Source organism: Pristis pectinata, chromosome 18, assembly GCF_009764475.1.
Source record: "Pristis pectinata isolate sPriPec2 chromosome 18, sPriPec2.1.pri, whole genome shotgun sequence".
NCBI classification, from domain to species: domain Eukaryota; kingdom Metazoa; phylum Chordata; class Chondrichthyes; order Rhinopristiformes; family Pristidae; genus Pristis; species Pristis pectinata.
This window is the reverse complement of record NC_067422.1, coordinates 39,364,484-39,379,758: the sequence shown is the minus strand read 5'-3', so window position 1 is coordinate 39,379,758 and position 15,275 is coordinate 39,364,484. Positions and strand designations below refer to the sequence as shown.

Sequence of the window (15,275 nt, the reverse complement as noted above, 5' to 3'; positions counted from 1 at the left end):
CGAATAAACAAAAACTGTGTTCTGTGCAAAAGTAAATGGGACAGTCATTGTGGGGAAATGCTGGCTTCTCCCCATCTTAGTGCCAACAAGTTCAGAACTTCCACAGTACGTGTATGTGAACACAAAGTCCCAAACTTGCTGACAGCCATTCACCAGCAGTTTGCCCAGAAGTGCCTGAAGCTGGTTTCCTTACTTACGCTTGGAATCAGCCCACAGGACTTGCACCAGGTTAGACCGTGTGCAGTGAGCTCTGCTCCACTAATTTCAATGCAAGTGAGGGATCAAGGAAATAGGTGGGATTTGCCAAGGCAACTGGCCATTGCAAGTTGCCCCTAATGTGCACAAGGGGTAGAATCAATTGGGTTTAATGTCAAATTAGTGTAAATGCACAGCTGATGGTCGGCATGGACTGGATGGGCCAAAGGGCCTGTTTCCATGCTGTACGTCTCTATGGCGCTGATCAAAGTGTTTGTCATAGTTTTACTCTTTTTTAAAAAATGTAGATTAGTTAATTGTTAAACATTTCGGAATGGTTTTGAACGTTTCTGAATGTTTGGCAGCCAGCTACACTGGTGGCATGGTGCAGCCAACCATCACATCATTCGTGGGCAGGGATCAACATCCCCACCACCCCTGAACAGATTGATCAGCAGAAGGATGCAGAAGGAGGCTGGAGCTGGTACTTTTCTGCAAACTGGTGGTTGGAGTAACACACAAATTGTTTCATCTGTGTGTGGGGGTCAAGAGAAAGGAAAATTGGCTCACCACTGACCACAAATTCTGAGCCATTTTTTTTTAAAGAATAGTGTGTACCTAGTCATTAATTAAAGTCAATCCTGTGTCTTTCAGGAATTTCCAACATCTGTTCCAGCTTTGGGATTCAAGGGTCAACGTCTTAATCAGGATATTTACCAGTTCTTCCTGGATTCCTAATATCCCAACAATCATTAGTCACACACACACACACACACACACACACACAAAGAACCATGAACTGTATTAAATCCACATTGTATTTCATTGCGTGGGATTTTTCTGCAGCTGTCAGAACTTTGACAGCTTGTGTATTTAACTAGATTTAGGTGAATAGCTACACAAAGCAGACAGGTTCTGAGTAGTCTGTTTCCTCCACAGTTTACCATCTGGCAATGATCCTTAATCCCAACATTACTAAAACCCTCAACAAACTGCAAGATAGCTCAACACAAAGATTTGCCTTGCACTTCTAACGTTACTGCAGACATGGAACACAGGCGATAATCACACCACTTGCTACAATTTTACGCAGACAATCACCTTCTGTGGAAATCAAACCTGCATTTATTGTAATCTGAAATTTCACAGAGGAATTTCTGGTTAAACATTAGCAGTGTTCTCTCACTCGGAGGAGGATCCAGGCAGTGCAAGAGGAAGTAGGTTTCTTGCCTGAGAAAGATAAGATCGGGTTACCTGGTATGTTACTTCAGCTGCACTCAAATTTGATTTAGTACGTTGGCCTGTACAGATATTCCTATGGTTAATTTCTGCCATTGAATATGGCAAAGACTGTCATCTTTTGTAATTTTCACTAAAGGGGCAATCATCAAGCCTGTACATTAGATAACAAGTTTCCGTTTTAGGATACAGTTTGCTGTTTTGCTCTGGATACGAGCTTTAGGATAAATATGCGAGTAACTAATATTTTCATATTGTGCCAAAGGTACACTGTGACTCACCTCAATTCTCCACTGTTCCAAACTGTACCTGGAAAACAGTTGAGCAACTCTCGTGGGCATAGTTAGCGCACAGGAAGAGGCCCCTTCAGCCCACAATCTCTGTGCCAACCATGATGCCAAATTAAACTAAACCCTTCTGTTTGCACATGATCCATATCTTCCACTCCCTGTATGTTCATGTGCCTGTCTAAATGCCTTAAGCGTATATGTGTCCACCACTACCCCTGGCTGCCCATTACAGACACCCACCACTGTGTTAAAAAAAACTTTCCCCCCTCACCTTCAAGCCACGTCCTCCTGTATTTTTACAAGATATCTTTATTAGTCACATGTGCATCAAAACACAGAGTGAAATGCATCTTTTGCTTAGTGTTCTGGGGGCAGCCCGCAAGTGTCACCACGCTTCCAGCGCCAATATAGCATGCCCACAACTTCCTAACCCGTACGTCTTTGGAATGTGGGAGGAAACCGGAGCACCCAGAGGAAACCCATGCAGTCACGGGGAGAACGTAGAAACTCCTTACAGACAGTGGCCAGAATTGAACCCAGGTCACTGGCACTGTAAAGCATTACGCTAACCATTACACACTACCCTGGGAAAACACTCTGACCATCTACCCTATCTATGCATCTCATAATTTTATAGATCTCCAAGGTCTCCCCTCAGCCTCCACCACTCCAGAGAAAACAACCCAAGTTTGCCCAACCTCTCCTTACAGCACATACCCTCTAATCCAGGCAGCATCCTGGTGAACCTCTTCTGCACTCTTTCCAAAGCCTCCACATCCATCCTATGATGGGGGTGACCAGAACCACACACAATACTCTGAGTGCGGCCTCACTAAAGTTTTTATACAGCTGCAACGTGACTTCCTGACTCTGCCCTAGTGATGAAGACAAGCATGCCACACACCTTCATTACCACCCTATCTACTTGTGTTGCCATTTTAAGGGAGCCATGGACTTGTACCCCAAGATCCCTCTGTACGTCAGTGCCCCTAAGGATCCTGCCATTTCTGGTATATTTTACCCTTACATTTACCATCCAAAATGCACCATCTCACACTTGCCCGGATTAAACTCCATCTGCTGTTGCTTGAGATGACAGCAATTTGAGGTGAAAGACCTGTTGCACATTGCGCAGTGCTTTGTGATCTTTCCATCTACATTAACACATCAACAGAGCTAACGGACCCAGATGTCAGCACTGAGTTACAAATTTCAGGGAAAGAATAATCTACTCTGATAGTTCAGTTTCAGCTGATATTTACCGCCTGTTCAGGAGAGGAAATCTGAGGCACTGTATTCAGGTCTGACTAATGAAGTGAACTACATACAACACCATCAACTCATTAATTTTAGATGCACATTCAAAACTAAATCCAGCAGCTGTGATTCAGTCAATGCAACAAAATGAGCTCATTTTAAGTGATTCAGCTAATAAGTGGCCAGTAACATTCATGCCACAAAACAGTGAGATAGAGTCTAACCACCTACCCCTGATATTCAATGACTTTACTATGAACATCCTAGGTGCCACTACTGACCTGAAAACCACCGGACCAACCACATGTATATCAGTTATAGAGAGCAGTGGTGAGAGCACATTTGGATTTCTGTGTACAGTATTGGGCTCCTTATTTAGGGAAGTTTATCAATGTTTTGGAAGCATTTCAGAGAAGATTTATTGCACTAATACCTGGAGTGGGCAGGTCGGACAGGCTGAGCTTTTGTCTGCTGGAATTTATAAGTGTGAGAGGAGACTTGATAAAGTCCTGAGGGGTCTTGACAAGGTGAATGTGGAGAGGATGCTTCTTCGAGGGAGAATCTAGAACTCTGTTTAAAAATTGTGTGTGGGGGGGGGGGGTGGGGGGCATGGCACCTGTTTAAGACAGAGGAGGAAATTTTTGCTTAGTCTCAGAGGAATTGGAATATTATCGTCACTTGTACCGAGGTACAGTGAAAAACTTGTCATACAGATTAATTCATTACACAGTGCATTGAGGTAGTACAAGGGAAAACCATACAGAATGCAGAATAAAGTGTCACAGCTACAGGGAGAGTGCAGTACAGGTAGACAATAAGGTGCAAGGTCAAAACGATGTAAATTGAGAGGTCAAGAGTCCATCTTATCGTACTAAAGGACCGTTCAATAGTCTTATAACAGCGGGACAGAAGTTGTCCTTGAGCCTGGTGGTACATGCGTTCAGACTTTTGTATCTTCTGCCTAAAGGGAGAGGGGAGAAGACAGAATGTCCCGGGTGGGTGGGGTCTTTGATTATGTTGGCTGCTTTCCCGAGGCAGCGAGAGGTATAGACAGAGTCCATGGAGGGAAGGCTGGTTTCCATGATGTGCTGGGCTGTGTCCACAACTCTCTGCAGTTTCTTACTGTCCTGGGCACAGCAATTGCCGTACCAAGCTGTGATACCTCCAGATAGGAGGCTTTCTATGGTGCATCGATAAAAATTAGTGAGGGTCAAACTGGACGCACGGAATTTCTTTAGCCTCCTGAGGAAGCAGAGGCGCTGATAAAGGTTGTGAGCCTTTGGCTATCTCCTTCTCATCGGGCAGTGGAAGCACCCTGGGCAAGGATTAAAATCAGGTGGAAACCCTCCTACCAATTAAGTCTTGTGATCTCCTCCAGGGCACAGTGAGAGCAAACAATGGAGGAGGTCTCACCGCCCAATGAGGCAACTGCTGAGGGCACCCACAAACTGTCTTTGGAGATTGTCTCTACAAGTTCAAGCAGTGGGGAAGTTGTCCAACCCATACCTCCCTTACTACCAGATCACTTCCCCACCCCACCAAGTGGCAATAACAGAGAAATAAAGGGTCCCTCTGTGCACACACCAAGGGGATTGCTGGGCCGATCTCAAGCTCTAGCCCAATCAGCCCAGGCCTGTCAGCACCCAGACCTGTCATGATCCAGTACTCACCTGTTCAATCATGACTCAGCTGCTGGACGACCTTGCTGGTCGTGCAACTACCAAGGGGCTAGGTACCAAAATAGAGCTGCCACCATGAATCGGGTGAGAGCTTGGCAGAACACTGGAGGTACCAAGATCAGAGAGCATGGCTCCTCACCACAGGCCTGGCCCTCTCAGCAGCTGAGCACTAAGCACTGTCTGGGCTGTAAACACTCAGTACAAACATCCAGGTGCCCAGCTGAATGATGCTGTCACCAGAACACTGAATCTGCACCAATTCAAAAGGTTCTGACTCCCAGACATTCACCCCAATTGAGACACACACACAGGTGATTCACAGGAGAAACAAGCCCCACACACACAGAAACAATGACTCTTCCAGCTCACCACCACGTCTCCAGGAAACTTTTCTGAAGACGCGCCCATGCTCCTGTCGTTCACAGTGCAGTGACCTGGAGGAAATCATGGGGCGGAAACGGCACCTGGAATAACCATCTAACCTCCAAGAGCGAAGCCGACATCCTGATGGGTGCACACATTTGATCCACTCCCAAAACAGCCTCAATACTGATATCCTGCAGAAAACTCTGGACTTAACCAGATCTGGTGAGTGTGGCTACTTCAGCCCCGAACGGTGGGCAGGGGATTCTGCGGGAGGTGACTGTGACAGCTCTGGTCAAGCCACACACTCTGCCACACTGTCCAAACCTGACAGGGTCACTGCTGAAATAAGCCATGGAGTTATACAAACTCAGTATGAACTTTTGCCCCAAAGCTCACTGTTAGTCACAGCCCCACCTCAGCGTCGGGGAGGAAGCCTCCCTGCCCCACCGAGCAGCACAAGTCACAGGCCAGCTTGGGGGGCGGGGGGTGGGGGCATCCACTCATGTGGTGCTGAGAGGCGGCCCCCCACCCACCACCCCCCAACCCCACACCGTGTGACCGGCCGCCCAGCCAAACTCCCGGCCAGGAAACTCGAGTCAGCCCGCAACAGACCATTCGGCCCCTCAATAGAATCAGAGTCATACAGCACTGACAGGCCCTTCGGCCCATTGAGTCCATGCCAACCCATTTACACTAATCCATTTCATTCTCCACACATTCTCATGAACTCCTCTCAGGATAGGATCCGAGCTGGTCTGTAACCCCAGCGCCACTTTCCTGCACCAACCCACGTCCCTCTATCCCCCTGCCCCCGAGGAACGTACGGCTCTCCGGAAACGTTTCCGCCTGGTTCCCGTGGGTCAGGGGAACGTGGCCAGCGCCCCCACCCCCTCACCCACCACCCCAGGGTACCCCACTCACCCTGGGCTCCGGACTTACACCCGGTGACCCAGGGAAGCGGGGCGGACGCAGACGGTGACCCACACTCAGCCCCCACCCCCCGCGCTCCACAGCCCAAACCCGGCTCCGCATCCGAGGCCGCCCGCCCGCCCGCTCCTACCTTCTCGCTGCTCGTCTGAGACACGCTGTCAGCCTGTTTGAGCTCGGCTCCGGGTTCCCGGTGCTCGGGCAGCTGCTCGGCGCCCTGCTGCCGCTCGGGGATGCCGTGGATGTACTCCTCCTTACACTCTAGCCCCAGGCTCCTCAGCAGCTCCTCCGTCTCCCGGTCCACCACCAGCAGCCGCGTCTCGTCGGCCACCGCCTTGATCTTCTGCACCACTTGCTGGTGGTTGTCCTGCTCCACGTTGTCGCCATTGACCTGCACCACCTTGTCACCGGCCCTCAGCCCCGCTCCCTCGGCCGGCGAGCCCGCTTCCACCAGCCGGATGAACTGGCCCGTCTTCCCCTTCTCCCCGTGGAGGTGGAAGCCGTAGCCGTTGGGGCCCTTGCTGATGACACAGAGCCGCGGCCGGAGCTGCTCCTTGGTCATGACTACGCCGCCGGTCCCCCCGCAGCCACACACCCTGCAGTGACCGCCTCCGGTCTGCCCTCAGCCCGCTGGTCCGCCTGCAGCGACTGCCTCCGGTCTGCCCTCAGCCACCGGTCCCCCCGCAGCCACACACCCTGCAGCGTCCACCCTCAGCCCGCTGCCCCTCTCCGGCGACTGTAACAAACTGCCCGAAGGCAACAAAGTCCCGCTCGCCGCCCCCCGGCGCAGCTGACTGACACGGCACCCCTCCAATCAGCGCACGGTGAAGGCACATGACCACAGGTTGATTCCCCCCAGTCAGCCAATCGGCTCAAAATGTTGACAGGCGGGCGGCCCCGCCCCTCATTAATATTTGTTGATAAGCGAAAGAAGGGGCTTCACTCGTTATGAATTCGTTCAGTGCACTTAAAATCGTGTCTGATTTTATAAATGCTATGTTTTATCTGTTTTAAATGCCATTGTTTAATGTTTACGTTGTAAAACCGTCGAATATTTATAAACCCCAGCCACGGTCGCCCGGCAACGCGTGATTTACCTGTCCGGAATATTGATTTGGAGTGAACTGCGGAGAGGTTTTGCCAGGGCAAGTTTCAGGAGTAATTACTGAAAATGCAACAACAGGATCGCAGGCTTTCCGTTTTATTTAGAATGCATAATTATAAAACAAAGTTGCAGTTCTCAGCAGAACTAAAATTCCATTAAAAGTAAACTAAAAAGTGAGATAATTTATCTTCGCTATTTTCCCGCATTGTGCTGCCACTTGCTGGGTAAAGCGTGTTACTGTCAAAATGCACAAAATATCTTTGGGATAGGAAACGGGGGGTGGGATTTAAGCTAATTTGGCAACACATTGAGCAAAGGAAGGTTGCGTTAAAGAGGAGAAAATGCAAGTATTGGAATAAAATATCATCAGAACAAGGTGTTTATTCAGAACCAGACTAAGAGTACGCGCTCTAAACCTGTACATAAAGGCAAGAAGCGTATTAAACGAGATTAGTGAATTGTAGCACAATTAGGATTAGGATGTCATGGCAACAGCCGAGACCTGGCTAAAACAGGGTCGGAGTGGCTTCTCAGTATTCCCAGACGCACGGTGTTCAGGGAAGATAGGGAATAAAGGAGCGAGAAGAATATGTTCGTATCGAGAGGGGACGTCCTGGAATGATCTGAGGTAGAATCTAGTTGGAATTAAGAAACAATAAAGGTGTGATTACAGTTCTGGTCTCGGGGGTCGCAGGGATATCGAGGAGAGAATTTGCAAGGAAATTACCGAGATGTGCAAAAGCCACAGAGAAGTGACGTTGAGGGACTTCAATGTAGACTGGGGAACCAGTAATTTAAGGGCCAAAGAAGGAGAGGAGTTTCTGACGTGTGTTCAGTAAAACTTTCTTGGTCAGTGCAAGGAAGAAGGCTCGGTTCTGGGAAATGAGCCAAATGTGAGGAGGGGAAACCTAGGAAACAGGAATCAAAGAATAGCAAGGGGTTGGAATAGCCATGGAAAAGGATGTAGTCCACTGCAAGCGAAAATAGCCATTTGGAGCAGGGCCAGTGTCAATGGGATGCGAACAGATTTGGCCCCAGTAAAGTGGAATTATAGCTTGGCAGGCAAAACCATGAACAATGGGAGGCCTTTAAGGTGGAGATGTTTCAGATATAGCCTAGGTACATTCCCAGGACTATGAAGGGGCGGGAAATTAAACCTAGGGCTCCCTGCATTACCGGAAATAGGGATTAAAATATTACAGATGCCAGATGTTTAAAAACAAGAACCAGGCCGATTACAAACATTTCAGATGGAAAGTTAAAAAAAAAGTAGGATGTGAGAAAATGGTCAGCAAAAGTACAAGCAAATCCAAAAACTATTCTATAGTCATTTGAACAAGAGAAGGGTGGGGCTCATCAGAGACCGAAACAGAAATCCTCTTGTGGAGACACTGCGGACTGCAGATGCTGGAATCGCCTCCACTCACGCAGGAAGAGGTACTGAGTGAACACTTTACATCGCTCCTCTTCAAGAAAGGGGATACTGCTGGAATCTCAGCAAAGGATGATGTAATTCAGATTCTGGATGAGTTAAAAATTGATAGTGGAAGTACTAAAAAAAAAGTTAAATACTAGTGGACCAACAAACAACCTGTTGGAAGAACTCAGCAGGTCAGGCAGCACGCTGATGCAGGGTTTGGACCCAAAACATCGACAATTTCTTTTCTCCCACAGATGCTGCTCGACCCACTGAGTTCTTGCAGCTGATTGTTTGTTGCTCCAGATTTCAACATCTCTTATGTCTCCAAGTACTAATGGACAGTGGATAAATTACCAGAGCCAGATGAGATGCATCCTACACTGCCAACAGAAGAAAGGGAAGGAAAGTGCATAATCTCCCAAAAACTGTAGATTCACGGTGGTGCCTGACCACTGGAAAATTGCAAGTGTTACACTCTCATTCAAAAAAGTGTAGGCATAAAGCCAGGAATTACAAATCCTCAAAGGTGAAGAAGTTCTAGAAACAACCAGAATTAACAGGCATTTGGATTACACTGGGTTGATAAAGTCAAACTTAATCAACTTGAGTTTTTTTGATGAAGTAACAAAGAGGGTCAATGAGAGAAATGTGGTTGATGTAGTATATATGGACTTGCAAAAGGCATTTGACAAAGTACCACATGATAGGCCTGTCAACGAGATTGAAGTCCATGGACAGAAGTTGGCTGCGTAACAGGAAACCAAAAGTAGTCGCGATAGGCTGTTTGTCAGATGGGATGGAAATGTACAGGACAGTTCCTCAGGGGTCTTTATTGGGACATCCTGACTGGGAGGTTTGCTAGCACTATTGGGAAGATTTAAACTGAGTTGGCAGGGGAAGGGGGCTCAGAGTAGTTGTTCAGATGGAGAGGTACAGTCACCTCAAGGCAAAATAGTAACTCAGTAGGCAGGGCAAGTGAGTAAGTGAACACCAAATTTCAAAGCTAATTTGCATCTATTTTAATGCAAGGAATATCACAAGTAGATGAATGCAAAGCTTTAATTACCTGGGAATCTACAATATTGTTGCCATCACTGAGATGTTGAAGGATTGGCGGGACTGGCCACTCAATACCCATGGGCGTAGAATTTTCAGGCAAGATAGAGGAGGAAGTAAAAGAGGAAGAGGTATGGCACCGTTAGGGATTGCATTGCTTCAGTGTCACGGGAGGATGTCCTGGAAGGCTTCCCAAATGAGGCCACATGGGTAGAGGTTAAAAACAAAAAGGGTGCCGTCACTTTGCTTGGGCTGTATTACAGACCTGCCAACCGTCAGCAAGAGATAGAGAAACAGAATATGAAAGCAGATATCAGAGGGGTGCAATAAAAACAGGGTTATCATACTGGTGGATTTCAATTTCCCAAATAGTAACTGGGATTGCCTTAGACATTCCTTTTTTATTCAGATTATTTATTTATTTTGTAACTTAGAGTGGTTTTTATGACTTTGCGCTGTACTGCTGCTACAAAACAACAAATTTCACAACATACAAGTCATACTATAAATTACAAAATAAATAAATAATGCCAATTAATCTGATTCTGAGTTAAAGACTCAGCGGGGACAGAATTTTTGAGGCGTGTCGAAGAGAGTTTTTTGACACAGTACGTGGATAGACCAACAAGGGAAGGAACATTACAAAACCGTGTCTTGGGAAATGTAGCTAGTCATGTGGAGGCAGTTCATTTTTGAGATAGTGACAATAATCCATATACTTTAAAGTGGTTATAGAAAAGGTTAGGGTTGGACCAGTAATAAAGGTCTTTAATTGGGGGAAGGCCAATCTTACTAACATAAGGGAGGACCTGGCAAAGGTAGATTGGTAGATTGCAGGTAAGTCTACATCTCCACAGTGGGAAGCACTCATAGAGCCCTTGAATAATAGGCATAGAAGGTTTTGGATGTAGTGCTGGGAGATGTGATGAATACGGAAGGGTGCCCACTGGTCAGTGTGGACAGGTTGGGCTGAATGCCCTATTTCCACACTGTACAATTCTCTGACTATGACATGAAGAAGAGCTTTTGTACACAAGTGGCTCGAGTCTGAATGCAGTGCCGGGGCAGACTCAACTGTAGTGTCCTAAAGGGAGCTGGATAAGTAACTGAAAGAATCTGCAGGAGCTTGGAGGAGTGGGGCTGGGCTGGATGGACGCTTTCTGTGGTGTAATCATGCTGTGGTTCTGTGACATGACAACAGCAGGCTGATGAGACCCACACCAGCAGCCCACAGCTTCTAACAAACTAACCGACAGCAGGGAAGATAAACACCCCAAATGAGCTTTCTAAGAATCTCCCCGAGTTGTCAGTCTTTACAAGCCCTTACACATCAGGAACTGGACAATGCTCTGAAGGCAACCAAGTGACAGCAAACAGCTGGAGTTCATAGAATCCACCCAGAATTCCTGAAGAACATTCCTGAAGGGAGGGAAGTAGCTCACGAAGCTGTTTACCAACACCCACACCACTGGCATCATCTCAAACATCTGGCGTAAATGCTGGCTTCATTTCAAACATCTGGCATAAATCCAAGCGCCAAGCCAGGGAAACCATGGTGATTGAGGCAGCTACCACCCTCCCCCACTCTTCTCAATAACATACAAGGTTCTGGAATGCCTCCTGCTGAACTGACTGATCCCTACCCTAAAACAGGCAGGTCTGTGCACAGGGGATAGGTGCTCCGCAAGTCCCATCACTGCCCTTTCCCACTGAGATCAGATTCCTCCACCTAAAACACTAGCTATTTGTGCTGGCTTCTCTGGAGCCTGTGGCATGGTGTGGCACACTGCCAAACTCTCTCACACCAACTGTTGTATGGAAATCCCACAATTAATTTCACAATCTGTTCCATGACAACCAGTTCCAAATCAACAACAGGCTCCCATAGGAACCAGTCCTGGCCCAGGACCACTTCAACAAATACACCAGTGATCTCCTAGAGATACAGCTCTTCACCCATATGGACAACTTGGTTCTGGCAAGCCAGGCTAAAGAGTCATAAGAGTTGTACATCCCAGAAACAGGCCATTCGGCCCACCACATCCATACATCTATCCCATTTAGCTGCATTAGGTCCGTAGCCTTCTATGCTTTAACAATTCCAGTACCTGTCTAGATGTGTCTTAACTGTCATGAATCTGCTTCCACCAGCTCCTCAGGCAGCACATTTCACGTTCCAGCCACTCTCGGTGTGAAGAACATTCCTCCTCAGCTCCCTTCCAAACCACTTCGCTCTCACCTTAAACCCTTTTGTCTGAGACAACCCCACCTTGAAAGAAAGGTTTTTACTACCTACCTTATGTATCCCCCTCATAATCTGATACACTTCTATCAGGTTGCCCTCAGCCTCCTTTATTCCATGGAAAACAAACCCACCCTATCCAGTCTCTCCTCATAACTGAAATGCTCCAATCGAGACAACATCCGAGTGAATCTAGTCCACACCCTTACCAGCACAATTACATCCTTCCTGTACTGGGGCGACCAGAACTGCACACAGTACTCCAGGTGTGGTCCAACCAGTATCTTATAAAGTTGTTACATGATGTCCCAGCTCTTATATTCTAGGCCATGGCCAATGAAGACAAGCACCCCATATGCTTTATTCACACTCCTGTGCGGCCACTGTTAGAGATCGATGTACATGTTACACAAGGTCCCTCTCTTCTACTACTGTATATGTCCTACCCTCGTTTGCTCTCCCAAAATGCATCACTTCACGCCTGTCAGGATTAAATTCCATCTGCCAATGCTCCACCTGACTTTCTCGCTGAGCTATTACAGCGCCAGCGATCGAGGTTCGATTCCCGTCGCTGTCTGTAAGGAGTTTGTACGTTCTCCCGTGTCTGCGTGGGTTTCCTCCGGGTGCTCCGGTTTCCTCCCACATTCCAAAGACGTACAGGTAAGTTAATTTGGGTCTAAAATGGGCGGCGCGGACTCGTTGGGCCGGAAGAGCCTGTTACCACGCTGTAAATAAAATTTTTTTTAAAAATTTAATATCATGCTGATATAGATATCAACCTTCCTTGTTATCTACCACACCATCAATTTTTGTATCAACTGCAAACTTACTTATCATACCCCCTACACTCTCATCCACGCCGTTAATGTACATCACAAAACTTGAGTAGAGATAGTCCCAGCACCAATCCTTGTGGTACACTGCTGGAAACAGAGTTCCAATCAGAAAGGCAATTTGTCACCACCACCCTCTGCCTCTTATGACCCATTTGCAGGGACCCATCCCATGGGACCTAACCTTTTAGGCCATCCTATGGATCCTTGTCAAAGGCCTTACTAAAGTCCGTGCAGACAATATCTACTGCACTCCCCTCATCAATATGCTTGCTTACCTCCTCAAAAAATTCAGTCAAATTTTCCCACAAACAAAAGCCATGCTGACGATCCCTACTCAATCTCCATCTTCCCAAGTGAAAATAAATCCCTTCGAGTTTTTTTTCGTTAGTTTCTCTACCAAAGATGTAAGACTCACTAGCCTGTAGTTGTCTGCCTTACCCCTGCCACTCTTTTTAATGAAGGAACAACATTTGCTACCTTCCAGTCACCCACTAATTCGCTTGTGAGTAACAAAGATGCAAAAATGACTATCAGGACCTCAGCAATCTCCTCCTTTGCCTCCCCTAGCAGCACTGGATACATCTCATCAGACTCTGGGGACTCATTCACCTTTATGCGTCCCAAGACATCTAGCACCTCCTCCGTCCTAATGCTAACATGCTCCAGAACATTACTGTTCCTTACCCTGAACTCTCCCTCAACCACATTTTCCTCCTCAAGGAATACAGGTGAGAAGTATTCAATTACGACATCACTCACATCCCCCGGCTCCAAGCACAGATTGCCCCTACGGTCCTTAAAGGGACCTTCTCTTTTCCTGATTATTCTCTTTTTTTAAAATGCATTTAGACTGTCTTGAGATTAACTTAATCTCGTCTGCCAAGGGTATTTCATGGCCCTTTTTTGCCCTCTTAAATTCCTTTTTAAATACTGTCCTACACTTGATATATTCCTCGAGGGATTCTCCTGTTTTCAGCTGCCTATATGATATAAGATATCTTTATTAGTCACACAAACATCGAAACATACAGTGAAATACATCTTTTGCGTAGAATGTCCTGGGGGCAGCCTGCAAGTGTCGCCATGTTTCCAGCACCAATGTAGCATGCCCACAACTTCCTAACCAGTGGAGTCACTGTCAATACTAGAGAAGTTAACATTCTCCACGACTGAAACCCTATTGATCTTACATCTTTCTGTGATTTGCCTAGATATCTCCTCCTCTATCTCCCACTGACGGCCAGGGAGCCTGAATTTACATGAATGTTGCTGGGACTTGAGAACTTGAGTTATAGGGAGAGGTTGAATAACTTAGGACTTTATTCCCTGGAGTGCAGGAAAATGAAGGGAGATCTTACAGAAATGTGCAAAGCTATGAGGGGTATAGATAGGGTGAATGCATGCAGGCTTTTTCCCCTCAAGTTGGGTGAGACTAGAACTAGAGGTCATAGGTTTAGGGTGAAAGGTGAAATATTTAAGGGGAACCTGAGGGGGAACTACTTCACTCAGAGGGTGGTGCAAGTGTGGAACGAGCTGCCAGTGGAAGTGGTGGATGCGGGTTCAATTGTAACATTTAAAGTTTGGATAGGTCCATGGATGAGAGAGGTATGGAGGGCTATGGTCCGGCTGCAGATAGATGGGACTAGGCAGAAAACCAGGCTGCCATGGACTAGGTGGGCTAAGCGGTCTGTTTCTGTGCTGTAGTGCTCTATGACTAAGTTCTACTCATATGTCCTCATAGAAAAGGATGTGGTGGAGGCAGGAACAGTAACAACATGTAAGAGGCATCTGGACAGGTACTTGAATGAGCAAGGCATAGCTGAATAGCAAATTAATGCAGGCAAATGGAATTAATATAGATAAGCATCTTAGGAGACACAAGAGACTACATTCAATGAACTAAACTCTGTGATCAACAGCCTTGAAACAGGATACCCTGAGGCCCTCTTCATCGTTGCAGGTGACTCCAACCAGACCAACCTCAAAAGAATGTGTTCAAAATACTACCAGTACATCTCCTGTCCCACCAGGCCCCAAACAACCTTGACCATTGCTATACAACCATTAAAGATGCCTAGCAACCCAACCCCCACCCTCACTTTGGTAAGTCAGACCACCAGGCTGTGCTCCTTCTCCCTCCATACAAACAAGCTGAAAGGGGAGCATCCAGTACAGAAAGTCATACAGTGCTGGTCTGAGGAAATAGGTGAGCTCCTACATGACTGCTTTGAGTCGGTAGATTGGTCCATGTTCAAAGACACAGCTGCTAGCCACCATGTCACCACCATCATGGACTTCAAGTCAGCAAATGTGTTGAGGACTGTGTACCAAAGAGGACAATCCAGGTGTTCCCAAACCGGAAACCATGGAGGAACCAGGAGATCCACTCCTTACTGAAGTCCAGGACTGTGAACCCGCAGAAAGCATCTGGCCCAGATGGTGTCCCTGGACATGTCCTCAGATCCTATGTAATCAGCTGGCGGGGGTATTTGCAGACATTTTTAACCTCTCTCTGCTTCAATATGAGGTTCCCACCTGCTTTAAAAAGACCACTACACTCATCTCTGGAGCATCTGGACAGTAAAGATATCTACATTAGACTATTGTTTATTGACTACAGCTCTATCTTTAGTACTATAATTCCAAAGCAAACTCATCACCAA

General features: G+C 47.0%; 1 protein-coding gene across 1 annotated transcript in view; it reads right to left on the bottom strand.

Annotated features, from left to right (window-relative positions):
* Positions 1-6,810, bottom strand: part of LOC127580081 (Na(+)/H(+) exchange regulatory cofactor NHE-RF1-like) — an 83,978-nt gene extending 77,168 nt beyond the window's left edge. Inside the window, exon 1 of the mRNA XM_052033286.1 lies at positions 6,087-6,810. Coding sequence (XP_051889246.1) covers positions 6,087-6,515 — 429 coding nt within the window. The 5' untranslated portion in view covers positions 6,516-6,810. The remainder of the gene's footprint in view (positions 1-6,086) is intronic.
* Between the last annotated feature and the right edge of the window lie 8,465 nt (positions 6,811-15,275).